General features: G+C 35.2%; 1 protein-coding gene across 20 annotated transcripts in view; it reads right to left on the reverse strand.

Moving 5' to 3' along the window:
* LOC109853311 (twitchin) overlaps nt 1-25,774 on the reverse strand; it is a 79,580-nt gene that overhangs the window by 42,768 nt on the left and 11,038 nt on the right. For 5 of the 20 annotated variants that reach the window (XM_020425266.1, XM_020425262.1, XM_020425264.1 and 2 more), the window contains exons 4-51: nt 24,964-25,126; nt 24,674-24,815; nt 22,098-22,233; nt 21,563-21,766; nt 20,630-20,931; nt 19,721-19,938; nt 19,225-19,630; nt 18,929-19,101; nt 18,593-18,763; nt 18,399-18,478; nt 17,984-18,149; nt 17,539-17,688; nt 16,968-17,129; nt 16,587-16,637; nt 16,097-16,114; nt 15,325-15,372; nt 15,180-15,224; nt 15,047-15,085; nt 14,826-14,882; nt 14,687-14,746; nt 14,490-14,537; nt 14,131-14,202; nt 13,499-13,555; nt 13,317-13,415; nt 13,132-13,188; nt 12,980-13,039; nt 9,671-9,727; nt 9,541-9,585; nt 9,387-9,440; nt 8,950-9,009; nt 8,475-8,528; nt 8,279-8,311; nt 7,970-8,008; nt 7,806-7,838; nt 7,610-7,648; nt 7,416-7,454; nt 7,270-7,314; nt 7,113-7,151; nt 6,958-6,996; nt 6,794-6,832; nt 6,587-6,634; nt 6,366-6,416; nt 6,229-6,273; nt 5,737-5,880; nt 4,692-4,877; nt 4,508-4,522; nt 3,012-3,194; nt 886-930 (exon numbers count right to left, since the gene is read on the reverse strand). In XM_020425266.1, coding sequence (XP_020280855.1) covers nt 886-930; nt 3,012-3,194; nt 4,508-4,522; nt 4,692-4,877; nt 5,737-5,880; nt 6,229-6,273; nt 6,366-6,416; nt 6,587-6,634; nt 6,794-6,832; nt 6,958-6,996; nt 7,113-7,151; nt 7,270-7,314; nt 7,416-7,454; nt 7,610-7,648; nt 7,806-7,838; nt 7,970-8,008; nt 8,279-8,311; nt 8,475-8,528; nt 8,950-9,009; nt 9,387-9,440; nt 9,541-9,585; nt 9,671-9,727; nt 12,980-13,039; nt 13,132-13,188; nt 13,317-13,415; nt 13,499-13,555; nt 14,131-14,202; nt 14,490-14,537; nt 14,687-14,746; nt 14,826-14,882; nt 15,047-15,085; nt 15,180-15,224; nt 15,325-15,372; nt 16,097-16,114; nt 16,587-16,637; nt 16,968-17,129; nt 17,539-17,688; nt 17,984-18,149; nt 18,399-18,478; nt 18,593-18,763; nt 18,929-19,101; nt 19,225-19,630; nt 19,721-19,938; nt 20,630-20,931; nt 21,563-21,766; nt 22,098-22,233; nt 24,674-24,815; nt 24,964-25,126 — 4,516 coding nt within the window. Of the gene's footprint in view, nt 1-885; nt 931-3,011; nt 3,195-4,507; nt 4,523-4,691; nt 4,878-5,736; nt 5,881-6,228; nt 6,274-6,365; nt 6,417-6,586; nt 6,635-6,793; nt 6,833-6,957; nt 6,997-7,112; nt 7,152-7,269; nt 7,315-7,415; nt 7,455-7,609; nt 7,649-7,805; nt 7,839-7,969; nt 8,009-8,278; nt 8,312-8,474; nt 8,529-8,949; nt 9,010-9,386; nt 9,441-9,540; nt 9,586-9,670; nt 9,728-12,979; nt 13,040-13,131; nt 13,189-13,316; nt 13,416-13,498; nt 13,556-14,130; nt 14,203-14,489; nt 14,538-14,686; nt 14,747-14,825; nt 14,883-15,046; nt 15,086-15,179; nt 15,225-15,324; nt 15,373-16,096; nt 16,115-16,586; nt 16,638-16,967; nt 17,130-17,538; nt 17,689-17,983; nt 18,150-18,398; nt 18,479-18,592; nt 18,764-18,928; nt 19,102-19,224; nt 19,631-19,720; nt 19,939-20,629; nt 20,932-21,562; nt 21,767-22,097; nt 22,234-24,673; nt 24,816-24,963; nt 25,127-25,774 lie in introns of those variants that run through there. The other 15 variants (XM_020425271.1, XM_020425269.1, XM_020425268.1 and 12 more) reach the window with 12 other exon arrangements.

Below are 25,774 nucleotides of genomic sequence, written 5' to 3' on the forward strand. Positions count from 1 at the left end.
GATTAAGCGCGACGCGACGCGCGATGCACAACGAATACGCCCGAGCTTCCTTCTTTCCTTCGCGATGCTCCCTTCGTCTCTCGCATAATATTAATTCATTGATTAATTATTTATTATTGTTTGTCAAAAGTTGCGATGAGAAAAGTTTGTGCATAAGACTCGGTTGCAACAGATCCGTGCCAGGTGCAGAGAGATGCATTCGGTTTTTATATACGTTCGCTGGTCAAGTTCTGGATTACATGTGTTTTGAAACACATCGAGAGGCCGGTGCGAGAGTTCCATGTGAAACATAACATCTTTCACTTTTGTGAATCAACTGTTAGATTCGTGTACACAGTTTGTCGCGTAAAACAAATGTATATAAAAGTTATTATTTAAAGAGATAAAAATATTGTTGAACTCTCCCACGTGCGAGATGCTCGCACACGCCTCCGTCAGGAATTTAATCGCCCAATGATAACGCGAGATTTACTCGTTAATTAAACAAATCAATCAAATTGTTCAAACGATTTATTAACGTGAGCGGTTATTAAATTCCGGACGACGGGTGTGCGCGAAATTGTGCGTGCATTGTGTGCTGTAAAGTACGATCACAGTAGTAAGTAAACAGTAGTAGGCGAGATCGAGCAAAAAGAATTGCGGAGGTCAGAGTTCAAATTTCATCAGCGGTTATTAAAACAATTCAAAGTAAATTAAATTACTTGTCTTCGCGGCGAAATTCTCTTTGCACGATTGTTTTCCGTGAGCAAGTGTGTGCGAGTAAGTGTGTGTGAGTGAAAGTGAGAGAAATTAATCAAATAAGTGCATAATGGTAGTCGAGTAAGGTTGCAGACGAGACATTCGCTTTTCGACGTGTTTTTCTTTCCTTCAGCGATTTTATCTCACCTTGCGCTCGTCCACCACCTCGCCGGGACGAAGCTTCCTATGCTCCTATGGACCAAATCTCTATTAACCACTACTGCGAGGTAAACTTGAGGATGTGTGTGAGTGAGCGCGTGTGAGTGCGCACACGTGTGTGTATTGTGTATGCGTGTGCTGCAACATGTCTTTACATCGTGTTAATACACAATTGTTTCATATTGTTCGTCCTGATCTTATTCTATCGTCGTGTCGAACGTGTAACGTTTCTCTCTGTGTTTTATTTTAAATCGAATCTCAGGCGGATTAAAACTAAAATTAATTGCACGAAAGCAAAGTACGAAGTGCGTTAATTTTGGCAACTTTAATTAATAACCATCCGCTATTTTCAGTCTCCTAACATATTTCTACGATGTCTGAGTGTAATAAAACTAAAAATACTTGGTAGACTTGTGAGATTGTAACTTTGAAAAGAGAAAATTAAAAAAAATATTATTTTAACAAGATCTCTTATTGGAATATAAAACAAATATGTAATAAATCTTGGATTAAATGTAACACATTTCTCACACAGAAAAACGTTTTCAATCGTCTCTCGCGTCACAACCAAAATGATACCACATAATCGGTCATTATCCGTGTTTCTTCGACGTTCTCTCTTCATGTCCGGCTCTTCAAGTTGTCACTTTCCACATGTCGACATGGCACCGTCCTCGATATTTACCATCGGATATTGCTTTCCTTTTCAGTTTTCGTTGTTCTTTCTTTTTTTTTTTTTTTTTTTTTTTTTTTTTTTTTTTTTTTTTTTTTTTGAGGAGAAAAATAAAACCTTCACCTTCGCTGGTGATTTTCGCGCGTTCAGAAGATAATTCGACTTTTTTTTTTTTTACGGAGATATAAGGAAGGGAGGGAGATTGTGCTTCAGAAGCTGGCCAACTTTGGATCTCTCACTGGTAAAGGGTTCTAATCTAAAATCTCACGCCTTGCTGACACTAAACGCGACGTGCACCAATCGACGAGCTTCGTCGTCGGTGGTGCGCGTCGTTGCACATCTAGCTCTAATGACCATCACGAGTACGACCACTAAGATCTCTCATCACTGACTTACACTACGAAATCCAAAAAAAAGCTACAAAAAAATCCTAGAGCCAACCAGCATTTATTAGCCAGTCATCGTCTACCTACGTGGGTTTTCCGCGCGCACATCTTACGCGTCTCGTTAAATGTTTATCTAATGGGACGAAAGAGCTTAACACTCTGGAATATATATACTCTCATGACACAATGTCAAAATAAAAAGAAATAATATTGAGAAAAATACAAACGTATTTCAAATATAAATAAAAATTTCATACGTATATACCATTTTTTATACTCTTATTATAATAATTACAATCTATTTAAAAACAGATGTAAGAGTAAACAAATATGTATATATATATATATATATATATATATATATATATATACATTAAAGTCCAAAAATATGTACACTAAGTTTTTATTTATTTATATTCAAGAGTGCAAAAGTTACTTTTCAAGCATCACCTTGTTTGATTTATCGGTGCCAATTTTTTATAGAATAAAAAATATACTTTTACATTTAAATTCATTTTCTTAATATTTTATCACGTATACACGTAACAATTTTATATTTCACTAAAATAGAGTTCATCGTCAATGCATTTATCATTTATTTTTAGGATTTTCGCGATTTTCAGTTAATTGGAACAATATCTGGCAATTTGACAAGATCTTTTCGGATAAATGAACAAATTTAGCGGGGAACTTCCCAACTTCTCTCGAACATCGTAAATTTCGATAAAGCAAATCAGGCGACGCTAAAACTGCGTAAGAATGCAACAGAATCTGAATAGAGTTATGTAATTGTGAACTTAATTAACTCAAGTTTCATTGCATTAAACGTGTAATATAAAAAAACTCAAACTATATGTACGCACGTTACTTCAAGAAGAAACTTCTAGCTGTTTAAACAAATTTAAACCCTCCAAAATATTTTACAGCACTTAGACATAATGCTGTCTCATTTTTTCACAAATTCCATTGCTTTCTTCAGTTTTTCTCTTTCAGCTCAGTCCCCTACAAGATATTCTATATATCTCCGTGATCACACAACTCATTCCGTAACATACCTCGTCACTGATGATCAGACTGGGTCTGCGACCCAATTCCTCGGGCGGTATAAGCGAACCGCGTCGACTGCTGGTACCGCTTCCTGGTGGTACTATGGAGCCCTTTCTGCTTCCGACCGGTGTCACGTCCTTGATAACTTCGATCTTAGGTGCCTCGGGCGCTTTGATTTCCGGTACCTTCGGCTACAGTGATCACAATTCGAAATCTCGATTAATCGCTTATTATCGAAACGCCGCGCGAATTTAACAAAAAGTTAAAGAAACGGGTTTTTTTTTTTTAAATAACTTTTCCCTCGATCTCTTAATCAACTTTGTATTCTACAGATTTCCAATTCAATTCTTGGATGCACTTGAAAGAGCTTCTTCTCAATTATCGCGATCGGGGTTAAACGAACACTCAGAGACGCAGACAAAAACTTCACACTCAATTTACCGAAGGTGTTACGAGATAATCGAGGCTCGTGTTAACACGACGATCACCCAATACGATCGTGCACGTAGGGCGATTACGACTGATCCTCGCGATTCGAATCGCTTTTCGAGTTGCGAAAGACGGGGGGAGGATTAGTCGCAATAAGGCCGAAAATAGCGATCGAGATTTTCTCCATCCTCGCACACGACGACACAACGACGACGAAGACGAAAGACCGACTTCAGGGGGATGACATACGAGCATTTATCCGCCAAAATAGTTCTGTCGCGAGCGCGGCGGTCGCACAGGAGGCATTCATCGCTTGCCAAGGCAAGATTCGGGCCGGCTGATTATTACCCCCTTCCCTTCAGTTTCCCTGCCTGTTCGTTATGAGTTAATTGCGATTATGCAGGTGAGAGTATTTATGGCGCGTCTTCGACGAGAACGCGGAGAAAATATATAAAGGCGTTTCTTTTTCTGCCAGCAAACACATTTTTGTCGCAGGGTTTTTAAAAACGAAATCGGACTAACTACTTATCGATTACATTACAATTTATCGTGTGAGACGCTTGATTCAAAAGTGATATCCTATTATCCTATGTTATTTATATATTTTGTCAATTAATTAATTAATTTACTTGAATAAAAATTATCTTGAGATTAGTAAAATAATGAAATATATGTAATGCGTGTAAAAAAATTAATAAAATATAAAATATTAAAAGAATCTAAACATAATAACGCATGAACATGTTTGTATTCCCTTATCAACCGCGGTTTCTCTTTTAATAGCCTTAAGTATTGTATTTTTAGATAAACGGTTCTTTAAAAATTGTCCGCGTCCTTCCGTGAGCTTGACAAACCGAGCGACTCTGCTTTGCACCTCGGCTAAAATTAAACCGCCCGCAAATCGGCCGTTAAAAATTAATTATCCTGAACCGCATATCATGAGCCTCGATCAAAACGTCTCCGACCGATCTGGCAATTGCGAAACTCGCAGGATTTCTCGAGCGGGTTTTGGCAAAAAATCATATTCTTCTTTCGCGCGTCGCTTATTAGTGAGAAACAACGTGATATTACTCACCTTAGAGTCGAATTTCTGCATGCGGCACCATGAAAACAAAAAACAAAGCATACAATTAGGTCGAGAATTTGACAGACATTTAAAATTATATCGTTTAATTGTTGCATTTGACTCTCTTTACTTTCGACACGCCTATACTACGTATAATATTGGTGCGCGAGAAATAATTGAATCGTCTTCTTACGTGCGTGGTAGGTCTTTCGAGTTTTGTCTTGTCGCGACCTTGGAAGTCGCCGAAGTCGAATTCCTGAGGTTTCTCGAGTACAGGCCTCTCGTAATCCGGAATCTCCGGCAGCTCGTAACTCGCCTCTTTCGCATCCTTCGACGCCTTTCTCTTCTTCACGTCGGCTTTGTCCGCCTTTTCGGTTTTCTGTGCGATAAACGACAAACGCGACATGTAATATTGCACGAGAAATTACACGAAGAGAAAGAAGACTCTTCGTATCGGATATACGTTTGATTATTATTAGTTTAACGTGTAATAGTTTAAGACATTGATTTTTACAAGTACACGTTTTAATATGGTGTCGTAAATATTTACAGTATTGAGACACCTGTGTATATTTACAAATATTATTATTTTACACAATTATTAGAAACATATATATTATTATTTAAAAAGACTGAGAGACAGACTGAAGATCGTGAGAAAGATCAGAATAGTAAAAAGACGAGAGACGGAACATATTTGTTTTTCACTTGCTGTGTATAAAGCGAAAAAAAAAAAAAAAAAAAAAAAAAAAAAAAACCAAAAAGAGAAGACAGAAAGAAGAAAAACATCAATCTTTTAAAACATTTCCTTTTACACATCTTGTTGTTAACAAGAAGTGATTAAGTGTAAATCACAGAAGAGTTAGGACATAATCGGAAGTGCAGAGAATGAGAGTGTAGAGCGTAGAGTTTTGCGTATATATACGTATGCTAAAATATATACAAAGATTATTATTTACAGAGAGAAGAGACAGATAATAATTGAACACTGAAATTAATTGTTTTTTTTCATATTATGAGCATGAAGTGAGAAAACATCCTGAAAAGTGAACACACGCAGAAGTGTGAGAAAAGATGCGCGCAATTATACTCTGACGCTGTTTAATAGTGCGGCAGTAGACGCTGCGAGAGACACAGAAAGATTACGAAGAGATGCTTTTTTAAAGAGAGACACAGAAAGATTACGACAAATAGAGATATGCAGCAAGATCGCGTCGATCCTTTTTCAGCGGGGCTACCTTAAGTTCCATCTTGGTACTCTCAGCCTGCTGAGGCTGTTTCCCGTCCTTTGTAACCTTTTTAAGCTGAATTCCCTGAAAGCCTTCGGTTTTAACTTCCTGTTTCGGTGGTATACGGGATTTTGGTTTGGTCTCGACGGCATTCTGTATTAATACATTATTTTTAGGAAAAAGATGCGTGGATGGGACAATGCATCTGTGTGTTTTCAATGCAAACTATCGATCGATGAAAGTTTGTCCAAAGTGAAGCGACAAAAACATTTTTTCCACAAAGTTAAAACAACTACTCTGTAATCTAATATTAATTTAATGATATCATAAATAAAATCTCTCTCTTGCAATAATACTAACTATATACATTAGACAAATTAGGGATTCTAATACTACAGTCTAAAGCTAATTTTATCAGTGTTTCTACTTCTACTAAGGATGATACACATTGAACATTACTTTGTGAATGATTGCAAGTGTAAAAAAACATCGGATTTTTACCTTAAGCTCGACTTTCTCTTGGGTTTTCTTCTCCTCCTCGAGTTGCTGAAAAATAGTGAAAATAGAGAACAGCGTTAATTATTAAAAATCTAATTTAAAATATGCGATATGCTTTTTACGACGATTGGATAAATTACCTTGACAGACCTCAGACTCCTTCTAGTGACTTCTTCCTCCTTTTCTTCTTTCTACAGAACAGAAACATAAATATTATGTAATGTTATTCTTCGGCGAATGTAATCGTCTACATTATTCAGATTTATCTACATTATTCAGATTTATTTCACATCTATATGCACGTAAATGTTAGACTGTGTTAGACCGTATTTGTGTGTGATGTATGTGTATGTGTGTGTACCTTCGGTTCTTCCGGTTTATCCGTGGGTTTCACCCCAAGTTCCTCTTTCTACAAATGTTAAACTCGATATACATATCAATGTGTTTTTCACATCTTTGTTTTTAATAATATAAAAGAATCAACCGAGTTCTTCTCGAAGTATATATTTTTTAAATAATCGTTGTCCTATCAATATATATGTGAACACAATTGAAAATAAATATGTACCTTTACTTCATCAGCTTTAGGTTTAACTTTTGGTTCCTCCTAAAATTGTACGTGTGCGATTTAGATAAAAGTCAAGACAATATCATTATATTGTAATGTCATTTCAGTATTATTAAAACTAATTTATTAAAATCTAATCTAATGATCTAATCTATTTCGTGTACCTTTACTTCGTCTACTTTAGGTTTGGCTTTCGGTGTCACCTAAAACCAAGTTACGTATGTAAATATATAATATGATTGTAGCAGTTGCTGTGTATTGTGATTTCTCGTATGTCATTTTTGACAATGATTTATATAAATGTGTTTGTGTTTTATACCTTGGTCTCTTCTGATTTAGCTTTAAGCTTTTCTTCGACCTAAAAGTGTAAAATAATTGCTACATTTACGTGTATGTGTATGCATGTATATGTGTAACTATAAATAATAAATAAATAAATAAATAAGTGCTATATTTTGTGAAAATGTATTGTGTACCTTGTCTTCCTTTGGTTTAGGTTTAGGTTCGAGTGTCGGTGGTTGCTAAAAGTGTAATTGTCTTGTCATTTTTCGTTTTACATAATGTGTGTCAAGTGAGCGAAACATGTGTGCAATAAAAAAATGATGTAAGTATGTAAGTGTACCTTTACTTCCTCTGTTTTAGGTTTGACCTTTGGTGTTTCCTAAAAGTGTACGAGTGACGTGTATAAAGCGTGATCTTCTTACAAATTTGCCTCACGTTTATTTATACATATGATATAATTCAAATATTGTTCTCTCATCTTCAAATTATGTGCGTAATTAATAAGTATATAGTTTTGCTAGATAATGTGTGTACCTTCGCTTCCTCTGCTTTAGGTTTAGGTTTCAGTTCCTCCTAAAAGTGTACGTGTAAAATTTTATTAACGTTTATTTTTATAACGATTGTTATATGATGTACTAATTAAACTACTTCTACCAGCTAAACTCTTCTACCAGCTAAATCTTTTTATCTAAAAAAAAACGTGATATACAAAAAGAAGTATTTTGTATACCTTCGGTTCGTCTGGTTTGGTCTTTGGCGGTTCCTAAAAGTGTGCGTGTTGTGTTTAATAACGTTTTCCAATTGTGAATACTTTTTAGTAGTATTTAATATTTTTTTCTTGTTATTTATGTAATTATTATACGCATATATTGCTGAAAACGCTAGTGTGTATACCTTTATTGCTTCCGCTTTAGGTTTGGCTTTCGGTTCCACCTAAAAATGTTTGAAACGTGTTGAAATGTGTAGTTGGAAATATTTTAAGTCACACATTTATGCGTGTAGCACGTTAATAATGAGTAGTGCTTTTCATGGTGTGTGTGATACGCGTGATATGTAATACTTTAGCGGAAATGATATTATATTTTTTATGCAATGTGCATTTTAATTATTGCCATGTATGCGCGAAATATTAATGTTATCGTTAAATGTAAACGAATGAAATGTTATGCGAATATGCGAACATGTAATTTTGACAAAATTCACCTTCTTTTCTTCCGGTTTAGACTTAGCTTCCTCCTAGAATGCAGCAATAATATTTTTAAAATCACGTTTTGTTTATTTAAGATTTTACGTATAAAAAAAGTGTATATAAAATGTATATAATTATAAAAATAGTTAGAAAAATATTAAATTAGTCATTTTTTAATTTGTTTTCTTTAAAGAGTGTGATTATGTGTACCTTAGTTGTTTCCAGTTTTCCAACGGTTTTCGTTTTTGTGGCTGATTCCTCTTTCTAGAAAAATATTTAAATATTGTAAGAGGTTTACGTATTGAGTGAAAGTTCCCTGTTTAAAAAAGTGTCTAAAGCGAATGTAAAACATAAATTACCTAATAATATAGAGATTATAAAATTTTCTGATATATATAAATCGTTTTGTCAGTGTATCTGTATTCTCTACTTTGCAGTATAATTCGTAAAAAATTGTTAATGCAATGTTAACATACTGAAAGCATATAGCTATGTTGCAGCAGTTAAATTAGGTAATATGTTTAATTTTTTTTAGTTATATATTATTTCATTGCTATTATTATCCATGTTAAACAATATACAATTGAATTGATTTATTTTTATTCTTATTTTTTGTAAGTTATATGTATACTCCTCGTATATTCACGAGAGCAAAATATGAAATGTGACATGTATACTTGTGTACCTTAGATTCATCCACAGGTTTGGATTTCTTCTTCTTTGGTTTTAGTACAGATTCTTGGTCCTGTACAATATTTATAATCAATAAGATTATGGAGAAGAAGTTTGGAAGAAGAAAACACAAGGAAAAAAGAGAAGAAAAAGAAAGAATAGCGGCAGAACAAAAGAACAACAATAGAAGAAAAGTGTAGTCACAGAAATGATAAAAGAAAATGCAGCCATAATAAATGTTGATTAATCGCAAATGCATAATAAAAAATACAACAACGCATATTTGCGAAGAAACAGCTTCGATTAACAGCTTCGAAGATTAAAAGAGAAAAAGAGAAAGATGAGTATCGAAAAGAGAGTAAAGAGTATATGAAGATTACGCGATCAGAAAGTGAAAGAAGTCAATGATTAGCACTGACAAAAGAGAGAAGAGAGAAGATTGTTTTGTACCTCTGAACCTTCTGGTGATTTTGTCGACGACTTACGTCTAGTGGACAGCTTTTTCTAAAAATTGTATAAAAATATAATGAAAGAAATCTGACAACTTTGAGAGGTCTATCAGGTTTTTCTTTCTATCAGAAAAGAAGATCTGCTATTTTTATACCTTAGGAACTTTTTCCTTGTCAAGTGTAGAGTCAGTGTCTTTGCTCTAAAATTAAAAACAAAGAAATATATTGTCTAAAGTTTTGTGTTTCGTACGCGAATGTAATTTGTATGTGTATGTGCGAGTGTACCTTGGCCTCTGTAGGAGGTTTATTCTCGTCTATTTCATGTTCGGGAGTATCGCCGTCCTAAAAAGATCGAGATGTGAAGTCTTTTCGAACATTGGCTTTTTGCAAATAGCATAAAGCGCAAATAAAGTGAACGTATTTTAGATATAAGTATTTTAAAGATTATACATAGAAAAATTTAGGAAAAAGTATAATAATAATAATTAATTGAAAGGCTTGTAAATGTGAAAAGTGTATACCGTAGATTGTTTAAGTGTGTTTGTACTGTCCCTAAATTTGAACGTGGGCTTAAGTGTAGGTGTAGGTTCCTGTTCGTGCAGAACGAATTTTTTGAAATTATCACACAAATATCTATAATGCGTATAATTAAATGTGCGATATTCTAATAACATTGGTAAACATATGTGTGTACCTCCACTTCGTCTCTAATTTTATACGGCACGACCTTAGAAATCCGCGAGTCCTAAAATACCGATAATATCACAAAAAACATTTTTGAATAGAAAAATATAAACATAAATCCATGTAAAAACTCATCTCGTGCGTTCTGTATTCACCTGCAAAATTTTGATAGGTTTCGGCGCATCATCCTCGTCAGTTTTCGAAGCCCAAATGTCCTATAACGCGCGCATTATTATTTTATATTGCATTAACAAGCACAAAAATATGTAAAAAGAAATTATATCGCGTTTGTATATCGTGTACCTCAATGTCATCGTCAGATTCGCGTGACTGCGGTTTAGTGGTAGGTAGAATAACGTCCTAAAAAATTTAAGAAAGAAAAAAATTTTTGTTTCTGACATACGCGTGTATCATTTATTTTTTGTTTTGTTATGTGTGCACGTATATATGTGTACCTTATCGACCGTGACGGAATTTTGTTCGCGCTCGACGGACTTTGGTGCCCACACGTCCTAAAATAACACACAAAATTAAAAAACAAAAAACACAAATTTTGTCGCGTAACAAAATTGCAAGCGTTGTCCAACTGACGTAATTGTAGTGCGTGTAATAAGTTTTGACATCTCGTTCGAGTGGAGGTTTGTGTGATGTGTCAGTGTAGTTCGCAGTGTCCTAAAACCACAGAATATCTTACCAAGCTGTTTCGCACGCGATAGTGCATTAACGTAAAATACAAAAAGCATGGATTGTGTAAAGTGTTGTAAGTGTATCTGTATTCGTGTACCTCGTGATGTAGAACCTGTTTGTCGTTGTGTTCTCTCTTTGGTGCCAATTTGTCCTAAAATTTCAACAACGCTTTTAATCCATCTCGTACGCGTAAAAAATCACTTGCGCTATCTTAAAAAAATCACAACGTCAAAATTATTTCGTGTTTACAACTATCTACCTCATTATTTTGCCTGGTCTTAATTTCGTGCGATTTAGGTTTATTCAAATGTGTGCTATCTGCATCGGACCGATCGTCAGACACACGTCGTTTCGTTAGCGACACATCCTATAATTACAATTTTTGTTTTTATCATATTTGCTATTTTACGTATTTGCTTAAACGCGTTAAGAAGATGTGTGTTACGTAACGCAGATACCTCATCGGTTTTGTGCGGTTTACTTTCGTGTTTCTTTCGCGTGGACCAAATATCCTAAAAACGTGAAAGTATTTTAAAAAAATATTTGAAAAAAATCATATACAGCATAAAATGTGACATAAAGTGTGGTAAAGTGCGTAATGTGTGTACCTCGATTTCTTCGTCAGGTTGACGACGAGATGGTTTATCTTTAGATTTTGGCAAATCCTAAAATTATATATTTGGAATATGTTACATATACTGTGGTCAAGTATAAATCTGTTACGTGTAATGTGTGTACGTATTTATGTAATAAAACAATTTTCATACTTTATCGGATTTTTTGAAATCACTATCGCGTTCTTTCGGCTTGGTCGACGAAACGTCCTGTGTATAATATCAAAAAATATTTTAAAAAAACATATATGCGCAATATGTATGCGGTGATGTGTGCGTTATGTACCTCAGTTTCTTCGGTAGGTTTGTGCGCATGTGTTTTGTCTGTAGGTGCTTCGCGTGGATGCGATCTATCTTTCAACGCCTCGTCCGGTTTTTTCGAGTGTATTTTTGCTGCGAGTGTATCACTAACAAGTGTTTTATCTGTTGGCTTGACTTCGTCAGATTTGCGTGGCTCTACTCTAACCGTAGGTCTATCATGCGAAGGTGTTTTGTCTTTCGGTATGCGCTAAAAAAATATTTAAAAATATGATCTATTTGATGCGCTTATGTGCGTAATATAATTGTACACTAATTAAGTAAAAAATATGTTCGCATACTTCGTCACGTTTTTTAGTGTCGGTATCGCGTTCTTTGCTTTCCCAAATATTCTAAAAACAAAAAAAAATAATAGCTTAAAAATATGCAATTCGTTGTTTTCGCTTATTGTGCAACAATGTGTGTTGTCTACCTCAATTTCCTCATCAGACGAAGAATCTTCAGATTCTTGCGGATGTGCTTTACGCGTTGGTGTGTCGTGTGGAAGTGCTTTTGATTTGACTTCTTCAAGTTTCTGACGCGATCGTGTTGTATCTGTGTGCGTTTTATCTTTCGGAACTTCGTCAGGCTTCTGCAGACGTTCTGCTTTACTTGTGTCACGCGAAAGCGTTTTCGGCTTGACTTCGTCGGATTTCTGTGACGGTTGTGTCATATCCGCGAGCGTCTTGTGTACCTTATCTTTTGCGATTTCTGTGTCGGATTTCTGTGGCGGTATTTTTCGTGTAATTGTGTCACGTGGTTTTGACTCGACTTTGTCGGATTTCTCAAGTGGTTGTGTTGTATCCACGGGTGTTTTGTGTACCTTATCTTTTGCGATTTCTGTGTCGGATTTCTGTGACGATATTTTACGTGTGGTTGTGTCACGTGGTTTTGACTCGACTTTGTCGAATTTCTCAAGTGGTTGTGTTGTATCCACGGGTGTTTTGTGTACCTTATCTTTTGCGATTTCTGTGTCGGATTTCTGTGGCGGTATTTTTCGTGTGGTTGTGTCACGTGGTTTTGACTCGACTTCGTCGGATTTCTTACGTAGTTGCGTTGTATCCGCGGGTGTTTTATGTATTTTATCTTTTGCAACTTCGTCGGATTTCTGTGGCTGTATTTTGCTTGTGGTTGTGTCACGTGAAAGTTTTGATCTGACTTCGTCAGATTTCTGAAGTGATCGTGTTGTATCCGCGGGTGTGTAAGGTTTGCGTGTCTTATCTGGTGATGTATCCTAAAATAATATTTTTTTTCAAATGTTAAAGTTTTTCCTAAATTTCAAAATTTACTGTATTGTTGTATATTCGCATACTCTGTAATGCGGCGCAGATTCGTTATCACGCTCTCCCGGATTGTGAATGCTCCAAGCATCCTAAAATTTAAGCGTCAGTACAGTAATGCTTATAAAAAAATTCCGTCGTAATAGTATGTGTGTAATAACACACAATGGAACTTTTTATGTACCTCGAGCTCGTCATCCGAATCGCGTATGCGCGGCTTAACTGCGGCCGGAGGTGCGTCCTAAAAAATTTTAGGTTTTTACGTAATCTCATGTTAACAATATTGAAAAATACTTTCTCCTTTTTTAAAATAATACAATTATATAAAAAAATATGGTGTGAGACTCATAAAATAATCGCGGCAAGTACCTTTTGTTTTTTATCACTTTCGCGTGTGTAAGAAATTGCTTTGGTTTGGTTGATTATCATTTTATTATCACGTTCTGTCGGTTTAGATGACCAAATGTCCTAAAATTGTCGCAATCGTATCGTAACGTTGTTCTTTAAACAATAATGTGTAATTAAAAATAAATATGTGCTGTTTTGTATACCTCAATTTCATCATCGGGTTCGTGTATGTGTGGCTTGGTCGTTGGTGTAAGTGTAGTCTAGAAAAATAATTGTATTGTCACATACAAAGTAAAATAAAAAAATTAGAAACAAATTATGATAGTATAATTGTGTGTGTGAGTGCACTTTGTCCTCTCAATCATGAAATGAATCTCGGCCTTGGAATACATTTACGTTCTTTGACGTGAAATATTTCACGTTTTAAATCCTTTTATATATTACGTTCTTACCAACGGGTTAAATAATAACTAGAGTTTTGTGCTTTCTATAAAAGCTGTGCAAAAAAACGGTAAACCAAATTTAAAAAACTATTTTCTAAAAGAAAAACCAAAATTCTATACTAGAGAAAAGGTCATCACAAGCTGCTCTATCAAAAAATCAATAAAAAAGTATTATGCTCTTTTTCATGTGTTATAATAAATAAATAATAAAAATAATTTAAAGGTCGAAACAGTAAAAACTAAAAGCCCTTCTTATGTCAATGATGAGAAGGTAAACAGTCACTCACATTATACTTACTTAGTTCTTTTAATTATAATTAATAGTAACAACTACTTAATTAACTAATAACAAAAACACTGGTAGCATAACTAAATGCGACAGTTTTTCTTACCTTCTCGACGACACCTTTCTTCTTTTCTACGATGGAAGATCGTCTGCTTTCTACTCTGACTTCCTCTTGGGTCTAAATAAAATATAATATAAAAATGTTCAAGTAAATATTCAAGTTCAGTTCCTTGTCTTCTAATTTACACTAGTTGATTTATAATAACAATGACTTTTTGATTAAAAAGAGTACATCTAATATGAATTTAAACTTAGTATTTTCAACATTAAACATTTTAAGGAACAAACTTAATATTTAAAAAATTTTTGACGGCTAATTATTCTCTAAAATAATTGTAAAATTTGTTCTGTTTCTGGCGATTCTATTTGTACGTGATATGTGTGTATATATGCGTGTATATGGACCTTTTGCACGGAAAGACGTCGTGGTGTTGATGTGCCATCGTCCATTATCTGTGTAATAGTAATATAAAAAAATGAAACACAATTTCGACATTTCAAAATATGTAGGAATTTAATCACAAAAATGCAGTTTTTATGACTCTCAGCAATATGACTCATAAGTGTTTTAATAAAAGTAATATGTATGTATATTCTTTTACCTTTTCCTCGGTCATCTTAATGACCGAGCTGCGGCGACTCTCTGCTTTGAGTTCCTCTACCTAGAACATTAAATATGTGTGCGTGCGATAAATATATACAACTATATTTCTTATAAAGTCTTTCTACGACTTATCTTACCCTGCTCTCTTTGCGAGCTACAATTTTTTCAGATTTAGGCGTAGTTTCTTGAGATGCCTGTGCGTATAAACAATAAATATATTAAATATGTACATATCAAAATTTCGTCAAAGATATAACTACAGAGAAACAGATTTTTAAACAAAATAACATATAATATGCAATAATGAAGAAAGTAGAATATAAACATATTAACATATAAAACTAACATATAAACTAACCTCTTTGGATTCTAGTTCCTTCTTCTTTATAACTTTTTTCTACATTAAAACAACAATTAAGATTTATGTAGTAAAATAATTAGAAAATTAATAATCAACCAGAGATGTTATGCAATTGTACAATTATCCTCACCTTCTCTTCTTCTTTTTTCTCTTCAATCTTTTCGGCAGGCTTCTTCTGTAGATTGAAACAAATGTGCAATAATTAACATATTTTTACGTATATTTTATATAATTATATGTAAAAAGAAAGAAAATATGTATGTTAATATTCTTACCTTAACAGATTTTCTTTCTTCTACATTGTTCACGATTTCTTCGTCTTTCTGCACACGTAAAAAAATAAAATAAACATTAGCAAAGTGTCTTTATTATGTGACGTTGCAAAATTTTACAGTGCAATCAAAGATACGGTTTTAATATAAATATTTACAATTGTATTTATAATTACCGTAACTTTAACATACTTATTTCTTTCTATTTTACAGTTTTTCATGCACAAAACACATGCAATGTAAAGAAAGCCAAGTCCGCAAGAAGAAGAAAAGGAGAACAGGATAAAAACTTAAAAGATTTGGTTCAGTGTTTAGTAATCTTGAAGAAACCAGCTTCTGAGAGATTTGGAGAGGAATATAGGACTTTCTTGTAAGCTTGCGAAAACCTGCACATTTTTTCTCCAAACGAAGGAAATCAAATATCGAAGCAATTGCGTAAGCGTGTGCATGAGACTCGTTCGAAGAAACATAGCGGATAAGCCGAAATTAAGCTGTGAAAAGTAAAACAAAGTCAGCGAAAGTATACATGACTCAAAACTACTGATTATTATTAATTGCAAAAAAGCAATTTTTTTTGCAGGTGCAAGATGAGATCTCCAAAAATATGCTGAAAAAATCTGAAAATAATGCGTTGCAACTTATACATGTTATTTTGTAGATTGATGAAATATTTTGCCAAAAAAGCATTAAAGTTCACAGAAAATCATTTATTTGTTCGAGCGGATCAATATTAATTGTCTTACCGAAATCCAATTGTTCGATTTTTCACACTCACCTGTAAGATCTCCATTTTCTGAAACAAAACACATTAAGAGAATTTTATTTTTGTCCTTTACATACATATATATAAGAAATTTGCATATAAAAATGTTTATATAAGAATATTTTTATATAAAAAATTCTCGAAATTATTTTATTTTATAAATAATCAACAAAGAATATTCACAATTACGTAACTTATAAATTATAAACTACTATAAATTATAAACTACTTTTACAGCATATCTACGTACACTAATGCTTGCGATAAGCGTTCGTAGACGTTGCGGAACACACAGTACACACGAACATTAAAGGCGTGACATTAAATGGCAAGATATGTATACAATAAATAACAAGAACAATGACAAGGTAAACAGACAGGTGAATAATACACAATTATCATTACGAAGTAATGTGTTCTTGTATGCTGTTTCTTGGCAAAAAAATTTATTGTTTCACATTTTATCCTTCTTAAAAAAATAAAAAGAAATTTTGTATCGTACCTTCCCAACCTCTGGTTTGTCGATACCATTTGGTTTCAAATCGGGCTTATCCTTGAAAAAAAACAAGAAAAAAATTGGTTTACATGTTTAAAAAAACATATTTGGTACAACGACTTCAGCGTGTTGTACAAAGAAAGTACGAAGAAGTGCATTAGAAAGAATAATTTTTATAAGTCATTTCTTATACAAATTGTTTTAGTCGTAACAATTTATTTGAAAACTAAGTCATGAAGACAAAGATAGAAAAAAAGTGACGTTTCTTATCACGAGATACTGCTTTATCAAGAAAAAGAACGTTGATAAAGCTAGATGGAAAGAATTATAGAATTTATGTAGTATTAATTGTTGTGTATATATGTTTGTGTATGTATATGTGTGTACCTCGACGCGAGAAATTATTTCAGAGTCAGATTCCTCGAGAATGGCTTCCGTGCTGACAACGCTGGACTCAACTACACTCACCACTTCTTCCTCTTCTTCCACTTCTTCCTCGTATTCTTCTGATCCTTCATCCTCGTCGTCGCTCCATAGCGAATTTATCACCTTTCGTATCGAGACATGTTTTCAACGATATGCCAATTGTCGCGTCGAGGAATCAAAAGATTGATCGTTTCGTATAATGTGCAACAATATGTTATTAAAAAAAATATATTAAAAGTTATATATATATATATATATTTTTTTTTAATATTTTTTTTTCGTACAAAGTGCATGAGACTCAATCTACATTACAATAAATTATATTACAATTATATTACAATAAATTTTACGAAACGATCAATTCTTCTTGTATTTGTATTATAGTAAGCGGTATTTGTATGTCGGTGTAAACATATACATTGTTAATCACAAGAGGAAACACAGTAATGCAAGGAGTAAAGGAAAAAACAACAGAAAATAACAAATAACTAAATGACGTTTTGGTTATTAATTTGCTCATATCGGCCGCTACCTTCTCCTCTTTCTTCTCCTCTTTCTTTTCCTCCTTCTTTTCCACCTTTTTCTCCTCTTTCTTCTCTTCTTCTTTCTTTTCTTCCTTCTTCTCAACCTTCTTCTTCTTCTTTTCTTCTTCCTCTTCGTCTTTCTTCTTTTCCTCTTTCTTCTGTAATTTGGTAAGGACAAATTGCATGCAACATTGGGAAACATATATATCATTCGTGAACCGATCATAAGAATCTCGTTGGAAAAAATTCTCTAGTTTAGCTTTGCACGATCAACGGATACATGGCTTTTATAGGGACATTGTAAATTATTACGATTACTACAATATAGTAACATAATACAGTACATTTTGAATTTAGGTAAAGAACAGGGGCGATTTTACTTTAAATGTAACATGCTAATATTTTATAGAGAAGATATGGGGCGTGACAGATATGATGTGAAATTGCGCTTACCTTGACGACGAGTCTGGCCGACGACTCATCTTGGCCGAATTCGTTGCTCACAACGACTTTATACGATCCTGAAAATTCGGTCGACGCCGAGGTGATAGTTAGTTTCATATCCAGACCGTTGAAGGAGATCATGATGTCTTTCGACGCTTTGATAACCGTCGATTCTCTACGTTTTGTAACAGAAAATAAAATATGTATTGCAACGTCTAATAAAATGAAAGTAAAAAACTCACGAAAATTGTACATGTAACATGAAATATCGACAATTGTTGCTGACAAAACAAAATCAAATAAATTTGGAAAATTGACAGTCTAATTTTTTAGATTTTTACGATATAAAATTTAATAGTTAAGATTTAACAATCAAAAATCAAATTACATTATTTAAAAGTGGTTTTTTACACTGAGCACATACCTGTACCATGTGACAGTGACTTTTCGATCTTGCGTTGCGAGAGTAGCAACGAGCTCGACTGTCTTGCCCTCCTCGACAGTCTGGAAATATAGTACAAGTAAATAAAATCAATGTTTTTGTATATTAACGCTCTAACTTTCAATAATATGTGTATTAATTATAACAAACAATTCATTTTGAATAACGCTACGTACAATTGATTTGAGGCCGGTAACAATTTTTGGCTTTTCTCCTTGGTCTGGAATTTCCGTTACTTCTACTACTTGCGACGTGGCTTCGCCCTTTTCGTTGCGCGCTACCAACTTGTACACGCCTTTGTCTGCCACCGACATTTGTTCGATTTCGAGTTTTACGGAGAACTCGCCCTATTTACAAAAATCACATCAAAAAACATTGCACGACATTATAAACAACATAATAATCAAACTCTATAATATTAAAATCCAATTTTTTTAATTCTATAAAACATTGTTTTGAAAAAAAGATGTTTATGTATATTTTATCAATAATTTTTTTTATGTGAAGCTTACTTCTTTGACTTGCTCCACGTGTAACTTGTGTCTGCTGTCCTCCTTAACCGCTTGAGTTTCTTTGAACCACGTGCAATCCGGCGCGAATTTAGAAAGAACGTGACATTCAACAACCACGGTTTTCTTCTTAATGATTTTCACTACCCTCGGCTTCTCCTTGATTACAGGTATAACTACGATAAAGAATAAAAAAACAGTTAATTATTAACGCAACTATCTCGATTTAATTAAAATTTGTTTTTTTTTTTTTAACCACTTGTTTATACAAATAGTTAAATTAAGCGAACCGAACTTACTCTCAACATTCAGCGTCAGATTGGCGTTCAGTTCACCGAGATCGTTCTTGATGTTGCACTTGTAAAGACCGGAATCATCCGGCCCAGGATCGTTCAGGGTCAATTTAATATAATAGATATCCTCCTTCTCTTGAACAATGCTGATGGAGATCTTCGAGGATTCCTTCACCACCTGACCGGCGCAAGTCCACACTATCTGCGGTTTCGGCTTCGCCTTGACCTTGCAGTCCATAACAACGAGCTTGCCCTTGTTTTGCGACTGTATTCGTGGCTTCTCCACGAATGTCGGTCCGTCGCCTTCCGGTTCCGGTTCCGCCTCGATGTTCAGATTCAGATTCGCATTACTTTCGCCGTATTCGTTCTTCACGTGACACCTGTACGTGCCACCATCCGGTGACGACGGATCCTGTTGACGTCGGAAAATAATTTAGAATTAAAAAAATTTATTATCTCTTTTTAATTCAGAAAGAGAGAGAAATGTTTGCATGCTGTGAACCTTAATCTCCATGATAAGCTCGTAGACGTCTTCCTCGACCGTTTTGGTTTTGATCGAAATCTTCGACGACTCTTTGACGACGTTGGTGCCGCGGTACCATGTGACTTCCGGCTTGGGGTTTGCTTTACACTTACACTTCATGGTGATTAGCGTGCCGGTCTCGTTCGGGATGATACGTGGTTTCTCGACGAAAGACGGAGCAAGTCCCGCGCCCTCCTCTGCATCTTGGAAAGATCCGCGGTTAGACATCGTCAGTCAAAAAAATGCGCGCGCATCGCTTCCGGTCTTCGCGAACAGAATACCGGAAACGTTATCCAATCGTCGTGATCGCAAGTCACTGATGATCTGCCATCACGATTGTTCAGATTTGCGTCGTTAGTCGTGTTGGTGTTGATGTTGTTGTTGTTGCTGTTGGCAGCACAATGAGTTACGAAGCGAAGATATACAGAGACTTCACGATTGGTTAGCAAATTGCGCGGCTATGTACATACTTACCTAATGAATCGGATTCATTATCAACGCGATTGTGCATTCACCGAAAAAAGTGGTCACTTGTCGCATTTATCGCGTGATTTTTTTAGGATATTTATCGTGCGAAGGAAACTTGGGAACATTGACGGGATTTGTTTACGGACCAAGTCGACGGAAGGAATCTCATTGTAAATAAAATTAGATATCCAGTATATATCAAATAAAAATAGAAAAATATATAAAGTTTTTCCATTGTTGTAAGTTTTTTGAATATAATGAGAAAAGTTTTGTGTTATAAAACGTTAAAAAAATAAAATTTTGTGTATTGTCTTACATACATATGCGTGTATATATGTATCTTATATAAATCTAACAAAACTTTAATAAATGAGGTAACATACAATGAGAACCCTGCCGTGCGCTTCAAAGGAAACTTGCCTTGGAAGTTGAGGGAGATGTTGGCGTTACTCTCGCCGAAGTTGTTAAAAGCGTTGCAACGGTAATTCCCGCCGTCGGCCTTGGTCGGATTCGAGATCTCGAGAGTCAACAGGTACGTGTCCTTGCCGGTGGCCTTGCGCGACATTTTCACGCGCTTGCTGTCGGCAATCGTTTTCTGACCTTGATACCAAGTTATGTCTGGTACCGGATGTGCCTCCAAAATGCACTCCATGATGAGCAAGTCGCCCTCCTGACGGATCGTCGGTTTCTTCGGAAAGCGCGGCGGTTTGCCATCCGGTATTCTGTATAAATCGTCAGATGCGAAAAATGTCGATTTCGAGGGAATTTAACGAGTGCGGAACATAAAGTCGTGTGGACGTTTCTGTTTTCTTATTCTGCCTGCCACGCCACGCGCGAATAAATGTTCTTCAGCAGACACGTTGCAATAAGCGTCTCGCCAAAAAATATTTAGAAAATCGCAAGCTCTTTTTTCAGCTGTCTCGATAATTGTCTCGATAAATGCAAGAAATGAACTTCTAAAATACATTTGTTTCGTGTGTGATGCAAGAGTTATAATTTTATCATTTAAAAAGAACGTGCGATTTTTTACACATTTTGTATCTCCAGGTATTCACAGATAAAAAAACACGGATATTCATAAGAAAAAAAAAACACTTTGCTTGAATAATAATCGATCAATTTAAATCGAAACTGCGAATAAACGCAAACTTAATTTTATGAATACCTGCATCATACGTTATTTTATATCATTTAATCATTTAATTACGAACAATTCCTATCTGATAAACCCGTGTAGATATAACGTCGAAATACTTTCTATCGCATCGAGTCGAATCGAATAAAACATGCATGTAAATTGCGACGTGGCAGAGCAACTGAGTTGAGGGCAGATTCTCTTTTAGCGATGCCTACTTGAGCTTGTCGCCACCTTCGAAGTTCAGATTAATGGTGGCCACCCCCTGGCCGTGCTTGTTCTTCGCCACGGCTCTGTACTCGCCCGCGTCTCCTTTCGCCACATTGTCGATCCTGAGCCTCGCGAGATGGTACAACTTCTGATCGAGTTCCAGTGACGTGTTGAATCGTCCACCGTCTTTCACTTCCTCGGTACCGTGATACCTGCGATCGCCGCCAACGTCGAAATATTCATTTCCGCATCGCGGATCTCGCACGCTCGGAAGTACGTATTTTTTATTTCCTTTATCTCGTATTATTTTCTACTTTTAAACTTTGCGTTAAAAACGAAACATTATCGAAATGTTTTGTGTTTATATAAATAAAATAAATTGTATTTGAAAAACTACATAATTCTAAGAGTCAAACTTTTGAACAATTTTTTAATTTTTTTAATTTTTTGGTCAAGTAACTTGGATTTTTTCAACATCATTGAGCGATAACATCTTTTAATTAGATATACTTCCTTGCGCGCGTCGCGAATCTCAGATCTTACCACTTGACACTCGGCTTCGGATCGCCGACAAGTCGGCATTCGAAGGTGATGGTGTTACCGTCGTCAGATTGTCTTATCACCGGTCGTTCGGTGAAGGTCGGTTTAATACCGTCTTCCGGTACGGGTGCCTCGTCGCCTACGTTCGACAAACGATCGACATATCGACAATAGTTCGTTACATATTCCTGCTTGCTTACTCAATCCTTTCGCTGCAACGTCAGACCCCGTATGTAAATTTTATCGTTCCTACATCTCGAAGTTAAACACCACAAATTCTGAGCGACAAGAGTTGTGAACAAAAAAATGTTAACAAATTAAATTTGATTACTTTGCGATTTTAATTTTCGTTAAATTACTTACCATCATTAACCATTTAAAATCCGCTTACACTGACGGAAACAAATCAAAGAACGGAAGCAAACTCTCTCTATAATTCGAAGTTAATAATTTTTCTCAATTCGACGAACTCTCAAGAGATCATGTGAATTTCAGCAGCGAAAGGCTTAAATACGCGAAGCATTTTACAGTTCGATGCGAGATCGGAGTCACGTATCGATTTGGCTTGTAAAGTTTCTAGAATTCTAGACATATTATAAAAAATTTTTTTTACTGAAAAATAAAGTTAATCTCTACTTTTCACTTATTTACTCTACTCGTTATTGTTACTTTCGCTTCGTACCGCCGCATATAAGAGATGCACTGAAGCCATCGCTTGTATATGCAAATACAACATATCATTCAATCCATTATCAACATCGATATCCTGTGAAATTAGGTTGCTTTCTCTATTCTTCTTTCCTTTTATTCGCCGTTTTGTTTGCTTGGCAAAGTATAAAATTATGTTCTCCATTAGTGTGTCACCTGCTCCAGTTTTTCTTAGGTAGGTTTCGTTTTGCTATCGAATGCGCGCGCGCAGTTAGAAAATAGTACAACACTGTACACAAGTTATGCGCAAGCTTTCGTAAAAAGCTGTTTGCGAGTGAGTGAGTTGTGTATAATACATGTAGTTAATTGAAACATAATTGTATTTCAATTTTTATAATTACAATATATGTATATATTGTTGTGATCTTGTCTTTTTGACAATCAAAATGTAAATATTGTTGAAAAAACTTGTGGCAAATTGAATACGTGTCGTGTATTATACGTACGTTAACGGTGGTGTTGATTAATGTTTCATAAAATATCTAAATATATACAATACGACAAAACACATATAATCTAAACATTTGTTTTACTCGTGATCAAAAAAACTCTCTCTACCAGCGAATTAGAATGAGAATGACTAGTGGAAGCATGTGACAAATAGACACATGTGAGTATGTACAATATTATGTATGACTTTTTCTTGTTGTGTTGTTAACTACGAGGAAAGAGATATACATGTGCGTTAGCATAAAACTGTAATATTATCACAATAAATTTTGTAAATATTTTTCTAATTACATTTGCGCGTGTGACGAGCGAGCGAGGACTTCCGCTGTAACTGGACTTCTCTCGTCGACATTGCACACACGACAAACGCAACCGTGATATATATATATATATATGAATAGAGAAAAACGATGTCATCGAAGCAACCTAACGAAGCGTCAATATGTAAGGCTTGAAATCTGTGATCGCATCTCGTGCATACGGATTTTTGTATCTCATATGTCGATTTGACGCTAATCTGTTTTTTTTTTTTTTTTTTTTTTTTTTTCTATTTAATGCGCGAGATGCGATTCAAATTAATTACGTGATTGAAAGCAGCAGTACATGTTTGTTACACAAGTTGATTATTTTCTACGCAAATTTTACACGATGTAAATTTCAGTGAGAGACAAACGCAAGTGTGCTCTCTCGCAGCAAAATGCCGTTTAGTCGATTAAAAAAGAAATCAAATCAATCAACGGGCTGTATATCGTGGCTCGCGTCGAGCCGATATCGATACGTGCTCATCGCTCGACCGAGACAAACTATTAAAAAATAAAAGTTCCGCAATGTACAATAGAGATACAAGAAAGTACAGAAAAAAAGAAACAAACTGAAGAGAAGAATGGATCAGCTGAGAAATGTGGAACGGAAAAAATTAAATAATAAACTGCGGATATATAATATATTAGAGTTTGACATGAAGGAAAGATAGATAAAACAGGACAAAGAATTGAATGAGACAAAAGATGAAGAAGAAGAGTTGGAAGTGAAAAAAGAGAACATCGATATACATCCCGAGTATGAAAGTATGAGAAAAGAGTCGAGGAACGGCGCCGATGATCGACTTTGTTTTTTATTCTTAGAATCACTCTTTCTCTCTTTCTCTCTTTCTAATGCAACAGAATTGTCTCTCGGTGCAAAAATTAAATTTTGCAAAATTCAAAAAAAAAAAAAAAATATCCACTGTTTTAAATGAATTTATTGACAAATTAATACACCGTACTGATGTACAAAAATCTACATGTTATTACGTTTGAGCGTAGATTTATGAAAAAATTAAGCGTTCAGATGTGGAAAACGTAAAGCGGATCATCGGTCGACGTGTACAAAACACCGGGGATTTGTGGTTATTTGTATCGCAAAAAGGAGCAGATACTTACTGTCAAAATTCAGGGAAATCGTGGCGTTAGACTCGCCAAGCTCGTTTTTCGCCGTGACCTTATATTTGCCAGCATCCTCGACGGTCACATTTTTTATTTCCAGTGTGGCGAAGTACGAATGGCCATCTTTGTCGACGGTCAGCTGAAAGGTTTCAACGCAGACATTGGTTTTTTTTTTTTTTTTTTTTTTTTGTTCAAACGCTCGTTCGAAGAGATTCAACGGAATTCGCTTTTAATTGCTCCTTGCTGAAAAAAAAACGTTCGATATTTTTTAACACGACATAACGCACCTTATGCCTTGGCGAATCTTTGACCATGTTTCCGCTGTGAAACCATGTGATTTTCGGCGTGGGATCGGCTGTGATGCGACATTCGAAAAGTAATCGTTTGCCGTCATCCTCTTGTCTAATCGCGGGCTTCTTCGCAAAAGTCGGTGCGATGCCGTCAATTTGTCTGCAAACGCGAATTGATAAACGTGTTGCGGCGTTTAATTTGCGGAAACAAATTCGTGAAACCTGATCGCTCGCTAACGCGTTGACGGTTAAATCGCGCGTTATAAATTAAAGATTGAATCGCAGTTGATCACACGCGACAATTTAGACTTTGCGTTACGGCCTGATCGTTATAATATAATTTTCATTGTATTTCCGACGCGACTTTTCCCAACGCGTTAACAAACTAAAAAAAAAAAAAAAGAAATAAAATTTCACACCCGTTACTGATAAATCGCATGCTTTGCGCAAACTCACACACACAAAACCAATGTTATGAGATAAGTTTCAAACGTCTCTGCGCGCGCCAAGAGAAATAAAAAAGAGAGCTGTTTCACGAGATTGTCGTGATTTTCGCGAAAACTGTCAGAAATAACAGAGCTCTGTTTAATCGAACTACTTCGCCCGAACGGGAGATGAGAAGAACACAGCTCGGATATAAAACTACTCACAACTATTTTCGTGCACATGTTGATCGTTTCCTCTGAAATTTCTACAAATCTCCTCTCTCTCTACAACGTGGATTTGTGTCGATTTACGTTACGATTCCCGCGATCGGGAATGTTTAGTCTCGCAAAATTTCGAGAGCCAAAACGCGGAGAAGCGCGGC

The sequence above is a fragment of the Pseudomyrmex gracilis genome, unplaced genomic scaffold (genome assembly GCF_002006095.1).
Source record: "Pseudomyrmex gracilis isolate BER0280 unplaced genomic scaffold, ASM200609v1 scaffold_46, whole genome shotgun sequence".
Classification (NCBI taxonomy): Eukaryota; Metazoa; Arthropoda; class Insecta; order Hymenoptera; family Formicidae; genus Pseudomyrmex; species Pseudomyrmex gracilis.